The following is a 16,548-nucleotide window of genomic DNA, read 5'->3' as shown; positions in this document are numbered from 1 at the left end:
TTAGTGAAAGCAAAAAAGCCTTTTAGTGATGGTGTGATTGTGAAGAAATGTTCATTTGAAATGGCAAAACAATTTAATGAGCAGAAATTAGCCAAGAAGTTCGAAACAGTAACATTATCTCATCAGACCATTGCAAGACGTGTAGAACACATTGATCAGTACATTTAAAAAAAACTGTGTGATTCAATGGCAAAATGTGGATACGTTTCATTGTGTCTGGACGAAAGCACTGATCAAGCAGATGTAAATTGACTTTTAATTTTTATTCGAACTATTCAGGACTTTACTATTAACGTGCAAAGATATGACTGCTCAGTCTTATATCTTTGCATGGGACTACTAAAGGTACTGATATTTTCGAAGCAGTTCAAAACTCTGTTATAAACTATGGAGGATTCGATAAATGTTCCTGCATTGTCACTGATGGGGCCAATGCTTTGTCTGGGACTGGAATCGTGTTTTGTGGACTATTGAAACAAAATAATATTAACTGCCCTACCATTCATTCCAGCATTCATCAAGAACCACTCTGTGGGAAATCACTATATCAAGTCAATGCCACGAAAGTAGCTGTAAAAGTAACCAATATTATACGAGGAGGTAATAGATGTCTGATCCATCGCATGTTCCGCGATTTCTTGAACGAAACGGATGCTGCATTTGGCAATTTGCTCCTCCATTCTGATATTCGCTGGTTAAGTGCCGTAAAGTGTCTGGAGCGCTTTTTTGCCATTCGGAAAGAAATACCCATATTTCTTAAAAACAACGTGAAGGCTGACACAACAAAGCTTAAAAATCAAATTCACGATCCCACCTTTTTATCTGATCTTGCATCTTTAACAGATATGACCAACCATTTGAATCAGTTGAACTTAAAGCTGCAGGGCAAACAACAAAATATTGCCAACTTATATGGTCATTTGAATGGTTTTAAAAGTAAATTGAAGCTTTTGAAATCAACATTGGCCAATAATATTTTTACTTTTTTTCCTAATTGCAAAAAACAATTTGAAGAAATTAAGAATTTTGAAAGAACATTTTCAGCTCATATAAATGCATTGAAGCAATCATGGAGGACTTTGAATCGATTTGGCGATATTAAGGAAATTATAGAAGATATTTCAGTTTTCATTCAACCATTAACTGTCAGCATTGAAAACAAGATCTGACCTCCAACTGGAATTGTTCGATTTGCAGTTCAACCCTTTTCGTACTGGCAGAATCAAAAAAGGAGATTTTTTTAAATTATTACCAAGAGAGTGCTATCCGAAATTGAGGGACTTTGGACTCAAGATGTGCTCAATGCTCGGGAGCACATCTTTGCGAAAGCACCTTTTCAACAATGAAATTCATAAAATCCAAATACAGATGTTCATTGATTGAGAAATCACTTTCACATTTACTGCAATTGGCAACTACAAGCTTTGTGGTAGCTACGTTAGTAAATGAAAACGGACAACTGCAGAGCCCTTATTAAAATGAAATAATAATTATAAACAATTGTATCTTGTCTACTGTTTCAATAAAAACTTTAATAAGCAACATGACTTTCCTTTATAATGAAATTTTAGAAGTGCTTGCTAAACCTAACGGTAGGATTCTCCAAATATTTTAATATCTGTACTGTATTTATTATTCTGGATGTGGCCCTTGGATTGATCTTTTTTTCTTTTTTTCAATGTGGACCTCGGATTACCTAAGGTTGGACAGCCCTGCTCTAAACTATCAGAGCCTTGAGAGCTCAATGAGAGAGAGAGAGAGAGAGAGAGATCTACAACTCTTCTCAGTTCTTCTCTTGGACCTTGATACAACTGGCAATTCCTTATTATATGTTCTGAGTTCTCTAAAGCACCACATCTACAATTTCCAGTTTCAACTGAACCAAATTCTTAGTCTTGCTCTCAAGCCATTGCCCATCACTACCATTGTGGAATACAGACTCAAACTTGGCCATTGCTTTATGTGTATAACTCTTTTAACATCTAGAATCATCTTATATGTAACACAGCTTTTTCTGACTGTCTCGTCCGCTCCTGCTAGATCTGATATGCTGCTCTAAACCTCTCCCTCTCTTTTTTAATATCACCCTTATCATATATTTATCAATTGGGCAAGCTCTAACCACATAGAGTTTTAATTTATTTCTTTTTGTTTTATAATAGAGACTCCTCTCCATTATCACGAGATCTATCGGCGTATAACCATCTATCACACTTAGAGCATCATTAGAGACAGTCCTATGTGCACGTATTACTCCTAGTAGGGCCATCCACTGAGCCACAATCAAGTGCTTTTTCATCACAGAATGCCCAGTAACTGAGCCCCAAGTTCCACAAGCATCAATAGCTATGAGGATAAAGATGCACTTATAAACATTGTATAAAGGGGAAGGCATTAGATGTGCATCTAACGCTTTCCCTTTATCCCTGTCTACTCTCACTATTCCTTTAATCTTAGCATATATTGTTTTCACTTTTTCTTTTATATATTTTATGTGGAGAAAGAAGCTCAGTTTACTATCTAGAATAACTGTTATTTGGTTTTTAGGAGCATTAGCAACTAAGGCCATATTGCTCCGGGATATGCGGTGGTCATTCCCTGACCTTTCCGCATCCTCCGTATTTGGTGGTGACGGGCTCGAACCCCGGTCTAATCAAGAAGCGTGTGCTACGCACTGCTGCTCCTTCCCACCTGGCTACGGAGACGCCTATCTAGAATAACACCTAGATACTTAACTTCAGAAGCAAAACCCAAAACAAGTCCCTCCGACCTGACTGTGGGATATCTTGTTTGGCTCAGCACAACTTTTAATAACAAAACACTTAGATTTGGAAGATGATGTCTCCAACTTGTGCTTCCTAGTCCATTTCTGTAGTTTTATCAGTGTACTGCTCTGCTTTCCTCTCTGTTTGCAATCTAGAGTTCCCATGCACCACGATCAATACATCATCTGCAAAAGCCACTATAGCAGTGCTGCCCCAGTCTTGTTCCAGTAGTTCGTCCATAATATAATTCCACATAAAGAGTCCAATTATGGACCTTTGTGGAACACCCATATTAACTTGTTTTTCAGCCATTCTATAATTACTAGTCACTTCTACTGTTCAAAGGAAGTTAGACAAGTGAAGGCAGATTATGCAAAATCTTTGGCAAAGGATGCTCAGAAAAACAGCAAGGACTTCTTTACTTATTTAAATTCTAGGAGAGATGAATCGGGTTGGTCCACTTGATATCAATGGTTCAACTGTTGATGATCCTGCTCGGATAGCTGACAAACTGAATGAGGAATTGAGGAATTCTCATTTCTCTAAAGAAATACTCACACATGAGGAATTCTTTAGGCAAGTGGACGGCAGAAGGTTATTAAACTCTAACAGGGAGCTTAATAGTTTTGTAATAACTGAGAGCAAAGTGGAGGAGGAAGTGTTGAAGTTAAACATAAGAAAAGCACCTGGGGTGGATGGGATCTATCCAGTTATATTAAAGGAGAGGGCAAAGCAACTAAGCAAACCCTTAGCCATAATTATGAGAGCTTCCTTGGACTCAGGGGAAATCTCCACAAACTGAAGATATGCAAATGTATCCCTAATTCGCAAAATGGGATCAAAGGGTAACATGAGTAATTACAGACCTGTTAGTTTAACTTCAGTTCCCAGGAAAATAATGAAGTCATTGGTTAAAGAAGCATTGCAGGATCATCTAGACAAGACTGCAGTAATAATTCAGACACAGCATGGGTTTGTAAAGGGAAAGTCTTGTCTGACAAATTTGATTGGATATTATGATGTGGTTACAAAGAAAACTGGATGCAAAAAAATAATTTCAATATCATATACAGTGAGTCCTCATATAACATGTGTTTACACTACATGAATTCGATCATACACGATTTATAAACAGGGGTACGATGTTGCAAATAACGCAAACCGAAATCGGTTATGCATGATTCGGCTTTACATTTACAAGAAATGGCAGTTGAATGCGGCAGAATCACCAGCTGATTCTGCCTTGTTTACTCATTTGCTACATGTGTGCTGCTTTATCTGTACGTATCAAGTGTGCCTTCTCATTTTTGTTCTTTTTATATTTTAATTGTGCTTTTTTTCCTAAAAATGAGTAAAATACTTATAAAATGTGAAAAGGAAGCAAGCTGGTTGGTTTTGTTTTTTTTTTTTAGGAGCATTAGCAGCTTAGGCCATATTGCTCCGGGATATGCGGTGGCCATTTCCTGACCTTTCCGCATCATCCGTATTTGGTGGTGATGGGCTCGAACCCCAGTCTAATCAAGAAGCGTGTGCTACGCACTGCTGCTCCTTCCCACCTGGCTACGGAGGCGCCAGCAAGCTGGTGAAGATACTGCAGGTTCAGAGAGAAGAAGAAAACTTTTGTGGCTTTATTGGATGATTTTTTTCTACAGCAACACATTAGAGAGGCAACCAGAGAGAGTAATACTCTCGATCTGATTATCAGCAGTGATTATTCGTGCATTAAGAATTTGCAGACAAAGGAACCACTGGGTGGCTGTGATCACAGTGTACTGATGTGGGATTTAATTAAAATATTACTAAATCAGGGGTAAAGGGAAGGGTTTTTGCTTCCATAAAGGTGACTTTATGGAAGCAAAAACCCTTTACTAGGCTTTTCATACCGATTAAGAAATATCGTTCAAGGTTTAGGCATAAATTGGATGTCTAAAGAAGAAGAAGAGAAGAAAAATGCATGGGATGCATATAAATTATCAGGCGACATAAAGCCTATAAGCTAGTCTGTAATCAAGTCACAAAGGAAGTTAGGGAAGTGAAGGAAGATTACCAGAAATCTTTGGCAAAAGATGCTAAGAAAACAGCAAGGACTTCTTTAGTTATATAAACGCTAGAAGGAAGTGGTTGAATATGATTGGTCCACTTGATATCGATGGTTCGACTGTTGATGATCCTGGGCCCCGAGTGCCAATCAATCTTTCTAGTGCGATTTTTTTACTACTTCCCTCACTGAGCAACGTCACTGTTTCACTGCTAGCAATGTTACTGCTAACCCTGCTTGCTTATTATTTGGTTTTTTTTTTTAGGAGCATTAGCAACTAAGGCCATATTGCTCCGGGATGTGCGGTGGTCATTCCCTGACGTTTCCGCATCCTCCGTATTTGGTGGTGACGGGCTCGAACCCCGATCTAATCAAGAAGCATGTGCTATGCACTGCTGCTCCTTCCCACCTGGCTACAGAGGCGCCAACCCTGCTTGCAACGTTACTGCTATCGCTAGCATCGTACTTCTCTCCTCTTCTGCTGATTGCTTGGTCACTGGTTGGCACATCTCCTGCCTTCACGTGGTGGGGCCGGTAACCTGGGAGAAGGAATTCCCTCTTCCAAGGCTAAAAGGAGCGATGATGGATTGCAATGAATATCCATCAGTGGAGTCCACAGGTGGAAAAGTTATTAACTCTGTCTCAGAACACGAGTCGAATCATCTGAAGAGACCACGGACGAATAAACAGAATTCAGATATGTCAGCATTTCTTATAATGCATTCACTGTGCACACAACCTTTGGGCGAGCTATCGCCTTTTCTAATACAAAAATGTTTAGAATCGGTTGTTGGATCCCCTAAAATGGTGAAGTGTGTTTTCAGTCTTGGAGACTTAATAGAAACATCAAACACATCACAATCAGAAAAATTGTTAAAATAAACAACATGTAACAATATTCTAGTGTCAGTTATGCCCTCTGAACCCCTCTAGAGGCATTATCGGCGAATGGGACTTACTGTCTCTGAAGAAGAACTAGTACAAGATCATAGTGAACAAAAGGTACACGAAAAAAAATCCAGAAATATAAAGTGAAGACATAAAGTCACATACCCTGAAGCAAGAAAGTAAATACTGCCAACCATACTTAGCTGATCATAAGCATTGGTCACCAGAAACAGCCACTCAGCTAACTGAAACAGATGTCTCCACAAAACTGAACATTTCCTTTGCTACTTGGACCAAAACTGTGCTAAAATGCAAAAAAGAAACCTACAGTCAATGAAACCAGCAACATGCCGATTAGTATCCTAAATGATGCTCTATCAACCTTGCCCGAAACAACAAAATTAGCTACTATTGAAAACCAGAAGAAAGTGAAACCACGCATTAGCAACATGGAAATGGAGGTCAGTCAGAGGAGGACAACACAGTACTAGAGTTACGTGCTAATGATACCATGGATACAGGAGACCCAGCCTTTCCCAGAAATGAAAAATCAAAAGTAAGTAGACAGAAATCTTCTCAGAAAAAACAGTCAGATCAATCTTCCCCAAACAAGCCCAATCAATGAACAAATTCCTACAATGGAATTGCAGAGGATTACACAGCAATGCAGATGACCTGAATGATTTACTCATATAAACTAAAGCAGTAGGTGTATGCTTACAGGAAACATTTTTAACACCAAAATTTCTCACAAATTAAAAAAACTGTGCTATGTTTAGACAAGACAGGGATGGTGGCACTCCTGCTCGTCGAGGGGTAGCTATTTTTGTCAAAAATACCATACCATCAAGACATCTCCAACTACAAACCTCCTTAGAAGTTGTAGCATTTCGGATGGTAGTGGGAATATCATTAACCTTTGCAACCATTTATATCCAACCGAATTATCCTTGCTCCCAGACTGAACTTGATAATCTTATCACACAACTGCCACCCCTATATGTATACTTGGTGATTTAAACGGACACCATGCATTGTGAGGGTCTTCCACCATGGATAGCAGAGGCCAATTAATTGAATCATTTCTGGATAAACATAATCTGGCTGTATTAAACTCTGGCTTTCCAACTCATGGTCAACTACCTACAGGTACAACATCTGTGATAGATTTATCCATTTGTTCAGCATCTCTTTTTCTAAGCATGGAATGGTTAGTGCTGAATAATCCATTCTACAGTGACCATTTTCCTATCGTAAGTTCAATTCAAACACAGGTCGTCATGTCATAAAGCCCATACTTCTCGGAATTTTCACAAAGCAAACTGGAAAAATTATTCTACTTGTTTTCAACTCAAAAACCAGTATGTACAGCAAAAAATGATGATGCAACTGATCACATATCCAGCCATATACTATCGGCAGCCAAAATTTCCATTCCAAAATCTGACCAGCACAAACGGGTACACCAAAGCCATTGGTGGAATGAAGATTGCTCCAAAGCAAAAAAGAGGAAAAAAAATCATGCTTGGAACCAATTTTGCAAATTCTCAACTACTACCAACCTAATAGTTTTCAAAAAACTCAGAGCCAGAGCAAGACAAATTAGAAAAAAAGCAAAATGTGACCCTCGGATTAACTTTGCCTCAACTATTAACAAAAATACTGACATTTGATTATCTAGAAAATAATACAAGCTCTCAATGGGAAATTTCTACCACTGCAGTCTCCAATAATACATGTAGTGGACAGGACTTATCCTCTCCTATTGATATTGCAAATGCTTTAGCAGAATCTTTCTATAATATTTCTGCCTCCTTCCCTTATGTGACCTCCGTTCGACACATTTAAACTAATGAAGAACATATTAAATTGAATTTTTCAATGATCTATGCATATTATTACTCTTTTACAACTGGCACCATCTTTTCTTTTCAGAAAATTCATACCCTCTTGCTTGGCATCATTCCTATATTTGCGCTATACCAAAATGTGACAAAGATCCTTTTCAAATTCAGATTTATAAACCAATATCATTGGCAAGCTTTTTGGGCAAAATATTTAAAGGATGGTGCATAAGAGGCTCGCCTAGATTCTAGATTCCCAACCCGTACTTTTTGATCATCAATATGGCTTCCATAAAAACAGGTCTCTCTAGATTTACTTGTAAAAATTGAATCCAAGATCCATAATGCCTTCATCCATCTAATGATGGTCAACTTGGATATTTATAAAGCATTTGACATCATATGGCATCATGGTATTATTAAAGATATGCATCAGTTGGGGCTGAGAGACTACCTCCCTTTAATAATTCAGAATTTTTTAAAATTACACATATTTCAAGTCCGATATAAAAACATTCTGTCAGCATTTCACATTCAAGAAGATGGTGTCCCACAGGGTTCCATGTTGAGTCCAACCCTATTTGCGATTAGGGTCAACAATATATTGGAATCTTCCAAAAATGATTGAAGTATACATGTATGCTGACTACCTCACCATATCCTATCAATTGCAAAGTATGAATACCATCGAAAGACCTACAAATTGCTCTAGCCAGAATTCAATCCTGGACCTTACGCAATGGATACCATCTCGCTGAACAGAAATCCACTACCACTCATTTCTGCAAACTTCGGTCACTTCATCCTGATCCAGAGCTCAAGTTAAATAACGTGCCAGTTCCTCTTGATCACACTGTCCGTTTACTTGATCTGATACTAGTCAGGAAACTGAACTGTCAAGCACACATGTGGCCTATCTTAGAACCATCTGCTTGAAGAAATTGAACATCCTCCAGTGTGTGTGTGTGTGTGTGTGCGCGTGCGTGTCATCCATGTCATGGGACGCTGATCGACATACCCTCATCCATCTTTATAAAGCTCTCATCAGGTCTCACTTGGACTACAGCAGTGTCCAAGCAACACCATTCAACACAGTGCTCTGAGAGTCACTCTAGGGACTTTCAGAACCTCTTGGTTCAGAGCCTTTACATCGAAGCCCATGAACCTCCCTTACTTCTGCCCAGAAAAACATTGCTTCTGATGTATGCTGCAAAACTCCGTAGTCTCCCCTCTCACTCTTGTTGTAGATGTCTGTATAATACTGAATGGGAGATATTTTACAACAGTAAATCTAATGAAAACCGGCCTGCTCTACTTAGATTTAAGGAACTGGCTCAATCATGGAATATAGAAATTGGTAATATATTTCAGGACACGACCCCACTGGATCCACCCTGGACAAATATCTGTGCAATATATGATGACTATTTTCAACAGTGGGGAAAGAACACCCTATCTTCTTCCAATATTGCACAGTTACATGCAACCTAATCTCTTTCTAATTCAAAGGCATGTGACATCCATACAGATGGATCAAAAAGTGACACCCAAGTAGGTGCTGTGGTGATCTTCCCGTCAGTCACCACTTCTGTCTCATTACCAGTAAAATGCAGTATCTTCACTGCTGAGCTTTATGCTATAAACTTAGCTCTGGATCACATTATTGAACCTCTAATTCAGTCTGCTTTACACTGACTCGCTCAGTGTTGTCTCCACCATAAACATTAATACCAACTCCTCTCATCTTGTAATAAAAGAAATACATTCTAAATTACTTGCATGTAATCAGTCAAACCAAATTGTGACATTCTGCTGGATCCCAGGTCATTCTGGGATAGCAGGAATTGAAAAAGCAGATCTTGCCGCCAAACAACCAGATACTTCTATTGTAAAGACTTTTCAAGTTAACTCCATTTACCGATTTCAAACCAATCATCCATAAAGCATGTTACAATAGTTGGTCAGTAATCTGGAGATGTTATTCAGGGAACAAACTTTACCCAACAAAACCAGTTCCAAAGCTGTGGCTCTCTGCTTTTCTGAAAGTCAGAATAGTCGGTTACACATACCTCTATCTATTAATGAATGAAAGCGCTTCTCAATGCACATCATGTCATGTGCAACTGACTATTCGTCACTTATTAGTGGACTGTCGTCACCTTCTCATTGTCCGCTCAAGCTTTAAACCATGTGCTAATGCACAGTCTTCACTAACATTAATGCAGATTCTTGGAGATGGTCCTAATAAAACAGAACTGTTTGCCTTCCTAAATAACATAGAATATACCAGAAAATATAACAGGTATTACAATAAAGTTAGTATTTCCTATTAACCATTAGAAAGATACAGTATGGCCCTACCAGCATATGTGATTTTAAATTTCATCACAACAGCAGCAATTGATGATCCTGCTCAGCTAATAATCTGAATGAGAATTTTGCATCTACATTCACACATGAGGAGTTATTAAGAGAGGAAAATGCCAGACATTTATCAAATTGTACCATTATAATAATCAGCAATTTTCAATCCACTGCAGGATGAAGGCATCTCCAGCAACTTTCCAGTTCCTTCTGTTTTGTGAACTGGCCATCCATTTACTACCACAAACTCATGAATTTCATCTGTTCATCTCCGTTGTCTTCCAGGTTTTCTTCTAGCTCATATTGGGTACCATTCTGTTATTTTCTTAGTGCATCTGTCATCATGTCTTCGAGCTAGGTGCCCTCAGTTCTTTAGTTTTAATAAGAATGTCCTTTACTTCAGTTTGCTGCCTAATCCATGTATTTCTCTTCTTATCCAAGTCTGATTCCTTCTATAATGCTGTGTAGTTTTTCAGCTTCTCTTCCATTATTTCAGTGAATGCACAAGTGTCATTTCCACGAATCATATAAATTGGTTCATTATTTTTAAGTTTCAGACAAATTGGGATATTGCTTCTCAGTATGTGACTATATTTCCTGAATGCAACTAACCGAAATTTATTCTTCTCTTGACTTACAGCAATTTATCACTATTGCAGCCAGTGACTTCTCCAAGTTAAGTATATGAATCTAACTTTTCAGTTTCTGCTCCTTCATTGATTATATCACTTTCTGTGGCATACTTTTTCTTCATTACTTTTGTTTTAGCCACATTCATCTTTTGTCCTAAATCCTTACTAACTTTGCATACCTGATTAAAAATTTTCCTCTAATTCTTGGGGATCAAGAACTTATGAGGGTAGTTCAATTAAGAATCGCCGCCATGACCTATCTGCAGAGGTGCTAGCCTGTTGATTCTTGTCACAGGTGTTAGTCCTTCTCTACATAGCCACTGTGTAGATTTACACATTTTTCCCATCGATGGATGAGGCTACGAATACCATTTTTGTAGAAATGGTAAGGTTGGTCTTTGAACCATGACTCTGTTGCAGAAATGAGTGTCTCGTCGTCAGGGAAGTGGGTCCCCCGAAGAAATGATTTGAGGGAGGGAGGGAAACAAGAAGTCCGGTGGTGCAAAGATCGGATGAGTAGACTGGTGGGGTAGTATTTCATATCCAAAGGTGGCCGCTTGTGTTGTTCCAATTTCAGAAGTGTATGATGCTAAACACAAAGTATCATGACTCTGCGATATGTGGAAGTGGGAGAGGGCGATTCTTTATTGAACCACCCTCATATGATCACAATGCCATCTGCAAATCATAAATGGTTTAGGTACTCTCCATTCACATTGAATCCTTTCTGTGACCAGTCTAATCTTCTGAAAGCTTCCTCAAGAGCAGCAGTAAACAACTTCGGAGATATTGTCTCCTTTCTCAGTTTTAAATTTGCTACTGTCCTTATCTACTCTAATAAAGGAGGTAGCATTTTCATATATTTTCTTCAAAATCATAATGTATGAGGTGTCTATGCCTTGTCTTTCCAATGCCCGAAACATTGCCTTATGCTGTATGGAGTCAAATGCCTTTTCATAATCAACAAATGCCAGACATAATGGTGTTTTATATTTATTTGCTTTCTCCATTAGCAATGATATTACGTGAAAGTGATCCAGAGTTTAGAATCCTGTCCTAAACCCAGCTTGCTGTTTCGGTTGATTCTCATCAAGTATTCTTTCTAATCTGTTAGTAATGACCCTTGGGAACAACTTGTAGATATGGGATAACAAGCTAATTGGTCTATAATTTCAATTTCTGATTCATCTCCTTTCTTATGCAGCAAAACTATGATTGCATTTTGTGAAGAGTCTTGCCAGTTTCTGTGTCATGTCTCTTCCTCCCAATTTTATCAAATCTACAGTAATTTCATCTTCCCAGGGACTTGCTGATTCTTCATTTTCTTCAAACTTTGACAGGGTGCTTAATGATTTTGTAATAACTAAGAGCAGAGTGGAGGAGAAGTTGTTGAAGTTAAACATAAGAAATGCACCTGGGGTGGATGGGATTTCTCCAGTTATATTAAAGGAGATGGTAAAGGAAGTAAGCAAACCTTCAACCATAATTATGAAAGCATCCTTGGACTGGAGATGTGCAAATGTATCTCAAATTCATAAAGGAGATCTTAGAGTGACACAAGTAATTACAGACCAGTTAGTTTAACTTCTGCTCTGAGAAAAATAATGGAGTCACTGTATAAAGATTCATTGCAGGAAAAGTTTTTTTTTTTCTGACAAATTTGATTGGATACTATGATGTGGTTACAAAGGAACTGGGTGCAAAAAATAATTTTGATATCATATACTTGGATTTCATGAAAGCTTTTGATACTGTTGCACATGGAAGACTACTGTACAAATTGGAGCAGTGTGGTATTAAGGGTAATTTGCTACAATGGATAAAAGGCTGGTTGGGTGGGAGAAAACAGAGAGAAAGGACGATGCTCTTCGGGGACTAACATTATTAGTGGAGTCTCCCAGAGTTCAGTGTTGGGCCCACTGTTGTTTTGTATGTTTATCAATGATATTGATGAAGGTATATCAGGCTTAATGTCGAAATTTGCAGATGATAGAAAGGTTGGCACAGTTGTTAATGACAGTAATCACAGTGTGCCACTGCAACATGATCTAGAAAAGTTGGTCAGGTGGGCTGAGAAGTGGCAACTGAAGTTTAACATTGACAAATGGAAAATACTGTATATGGGTAGCAGTAATCCCAAAGTAACATACCAACTGTGTGATACTACTCAGGGTAGTGGTGAATGAAAAGGCCCTGGGGGTAATTGTTCAGTCAGATATGAAGTTTTTTGGGCAGTACAGACAAACTGCAAGAGTAGCTCACTGGTCTTGTCAGTAATATACTGGAATTTTGCTAGCAGGGATAAGGAGGTGATTGTCCTCTTGTATAAGGCAATGGTCAGGCCACTCTCTGAGTACTGCATACTAGTCTGGAGGCCTAATTTTAGGAAGCATGTGGAGCTGCTGGAACTTGTAGTTAGAAGGGCATTGGTGAATGGCACAAAGGGTTGCTGTTACCAAGAAAGGCTTAAGTTCTGCAAATTGCAGCATCTGGAGACTAGGCATCTGCAAGGTTGATCTGATGGCAGGTGCCTTGAATGAGTTGAGTAGGCTCAATTCTGATGGGATTCTTCTGCTTACTCACATTACGAACCTGGGGGGGGCATGAATTCAAATTGAGGAAAGGGTTGTAAAATAGGCATGTGGAAATTTGCCTTTAGCCAGCGTGTGGTTGATTGCTGAAACAAACTTCCTACTACTGTTGTTGAGAAAGTTGATAGCTTAAATAAATTCAAGGAGGAACTGGATAACATTTTTAGAGGAAACGGTTGTGTGAAATTTGTGGTTTTTTTTTTTTTTTGGTTGATGCTACATAAGCTCATTGCTTTCTTGCAACACATACACATGCCTCTACTACTACTACTACTACTAAAGTACACGGTTGAAGTGAGTGGTCATTTAGGCACTACAGATCACAACTTGGTGATTATCTCTTCTCCAGTGGAGCCTTTATCTCATGGCTATTCCCAACCTTGTGTTGTTTGGCATTACAAGAATGCAAAATGGAATGACCTGATTTCTTTTCTTTTTTTCCTTGGTCGGATTACTGTTTCAAAACTTCTGATATCAACCTTTGCTCAGATCGTGTCAGCGAAATTATTCTTGTAGGAATGGAATCCTTTATTCCACACTCCACTTTAAAATCTCGTCCTTTATCTAAAACTTGGTTTTCCAATAAATGTGCTAAGACTATTCAAGAGAAGAATGTTGCATATAGTAATTGGCTTGCTTCCAATTCTTCACTTTCATTTTCTGCCTACACCAAGCTCATAACAATTGCAAAGCAGTTATTAATCAGTTCAAAATAGATTTTGAACAGGCTAAGAGTAGAAAACTTGCTTCTTGCCCTAATGGTAGCCGAGCATTCTGTTGGCTGCAACTTTTGCCCATCTCTGCTCCTACCTCTGTCAAAACCAGATGGTTCTATTGTCACTTCAACCAAGGATAAAGCTGACCTGCTAGCCTCCCATTTTTCTTCCAACTCATATATTGATGATCTTGGTAAAACACCTCCCACCATTCCCAACACGCTCCATTGAATGCCTCCTGTGGCCTTCCATCAAAAAGATTTCAGAAGGATTTTGACAAATCTTGATGCTAAGAAAGTACCAGGTCTTGATGGTATTTCTCCACATGTTCTCAAAACCTGTGCTCCTGAACATACTCCTCTTCTTTGCTGTCTTTTTTTACTTTCTTATTCCAAAAGTGTTTTTCCTTCTGCTTGGATATTTGCACATATCCAGCCAGCAATTTAACTGCAAACTCGTAAACTATCTAGAAACCTTCCGTCTGATCAACGATTGTCAATATGGATTCATGATATACTGGTGATATTTTGGCTTATGCTACCCATTTATGGACAAATTCAATGGAAAAGTTTGGTGAAACACAAGCAGTTGCTCTTGACACATCAAAGGCTTTAGATCATGTTTGGCATAAAGGTCTTCTAAACATGCTTCCATCTTATGGTTTGCCAACTGATTTTTGTAATTCATTATCCAGTTTTATCTCTGACCGCTCACTAAGGGTGATGGTAGATGGCTCTCTGTCTGCTAACTTCTGCACTAATGCTGGTGTCCCCCAAAGTTCAGTTCTTTTCCCCAATCTTTTCCTTTTGTTTATTAATAACCTTCTTCCATTTACCAGAAATTCTATCCATAGTTTTGCTGATGATAGCACATTGCATTCCACTTTCCAGTTTGAGAAACTTCGCCCTGCTGAATCAACTTTTTGAATATCTACTACCCATTCCTTAAATGCCAATCTCCAGGTAATTCTCCAGTGGGGCAAAGGCAACTTAGTTGATTTCAGTCCTTCTAAACTGTCCTTCCTGTCTTATATCTTGCAAAACGAATTTTTCTGCTTTTATGCTTATCTTTGGTGATACTCCGATTTCTAGGCAAGATGATATATCTCTGTTGGGGATTACCCTGACTTCTAACCTCTCTTGGCACAAACATATTACAAATATTGCTTCTTCTGCATCTAAAAAACTTGGTTTTCTTTTTCGCTCTTGGCGTTACTTTTCTTCCAAACAGCTGTTCACTCTGAATAAATTGCAAATCCGCCCTATCATGGAATATTGTTCTCACATCTGGGGGCAGTACCCTCAAAACCTCTCTCGAGATTCTAGATTCCATTCAGAAGAGGCAGTTAGGTTAATTAATGACTCATCTCTAACAGAGTCTCTCCACTCTCTGTCTCATAGACATACTGTTTCTGCTGCATGCTTTTTCTACAGATACTTCCATGGGTACTGTTCTTCTGAATTGGCTTCTATAATTCCCACTCTCTCTTTCAAAACAGTCCAAATACGTGGCACCAGCAGCCAACATCCATTTGCTGTCCAACTTCAAACTCACAGAACCAACTTTTCATCTTCCTCGTTTATTCATTCAACTGCCGTTTTCTGGAACAACCTTTCTTCATGCATATTTCCTGAAAATTACAGCCAACAGAAGTTCAAGTCTAATGTCAACAAATATCTTCTTTCGTCTTCTCAACCTCCATCCCAAGCACAGTATAAGTACTATAGCTTCTAATATGTCTCATGTTTGGTTTGGGGGGTTTCATAAAAAATTCTATCATTAAAGAAATTTCTTGATGCCTTGTTGTATATCGAGCGAGAAAGAGAGAGAGAGAGAAATCACCAAAAAAGGGAAGGGTGATGATTCATGCATACTGTAATGTTTGTGTGTGCGAGTACGTGCATGGGCACACAAAATATTTCAGTATCAGAGTGATGAAGAAAGATGAACAATTCTGAATTAAAAAAGAAAAATAAAAGGCTGAGGAGAGCATGCAAATGTACTAATAAAAGGGACAACACTGATCTGCAAAGAGTGGCCAACTTCACGGATTCAAATTAAATATGAAATAAATACACATCATCTGCACTGGACACAATATCTATGAAGTAAACTTAATTATGCCATAGATAATTCCTAGATTTTAGCCTCTATTATCCATTTTTCAAAACCACAACTAAACTTGTGAGGAAAGGAGTGTTATATTCATATATATTCCTTCTTGGAAACCTAAAAAAAAAAAGTAATATGAGCAGGAAAACCATTTTAAATAGAAGCTTTACAGATAGCAAAACAGCATAAGCACTTCATAGGGTTGATTATGGGGACCAGAAGAAAAGAATGCTAAAAGCAAGATAGTGCTAAAATTGGGGATGTTATAAAGATGGTGTTTACCATACATGATAATATTATAAACAAATGCAAAATCTGATACAGTTATAACTGCTTACTCAAATAACCATCGTCTGTCATCATCATCAATCAACCGGTCATAAAATACACGAAATACCTCATGAGTCCATAATCTGAAAGAATTAAAAAAAAACCTTTTTTTAAGTTCTTTTTTCTACAAATTACATTTTCTAATATCGTACAACTAATTAACTTAGGCTCACAAAAAAATGCCAAAGGGCATCGGAAACCATTCTTACCCTATTCAATAGAGATTTCTCAAATTCTTAAGAGAAACTTGAAGAAAAAAAATTTCTTT

General features: G+C 38.2%; 1 protein-coding gene across 1 annotated transcript in view; it reads right to left on the bottom strand.

Annotated features, from left to right (window-relative positions):
• The window catches only part of LOC150086891 (dynein axonemal heavy chain 7-like), a 1,233,418-nt gene that overhangs the window by 655,333 nt on the left and 561,537 nt on the right, over window positions 1-16,548 (bottom strand). The window contains exon 30 of the mRNA XM_090372313.1: window positions 16,289-16,363. Coding sequence (XP_090228439.1) covers window positions 16,289-16,363 — 75 coding nt within the window. The remainder of the gene's footprint in view (window positions 1-16,288; window positions 16,364-16,548) is intronic.

This window comes from Mastigoproctus giganteus, chromosome 4, assembly GCF_048544385.1.
Source record: "Mastigoproctus giganteus isolate SK-2022 chromosome 4, ASM4854438v1, whole genome shotgun sequence".
Classification (NCBI taxonomy): domain Eukaryota; kingdom Metazoa; phylum Arthropoda; class Arachnida; order Uropygi; family Thelyphonidae; genus Mastigoproctus; species Mastigoproctus giganteus.
This window is presented reverse-complemented; position numbering and strand designations above follow the sequence as displayed.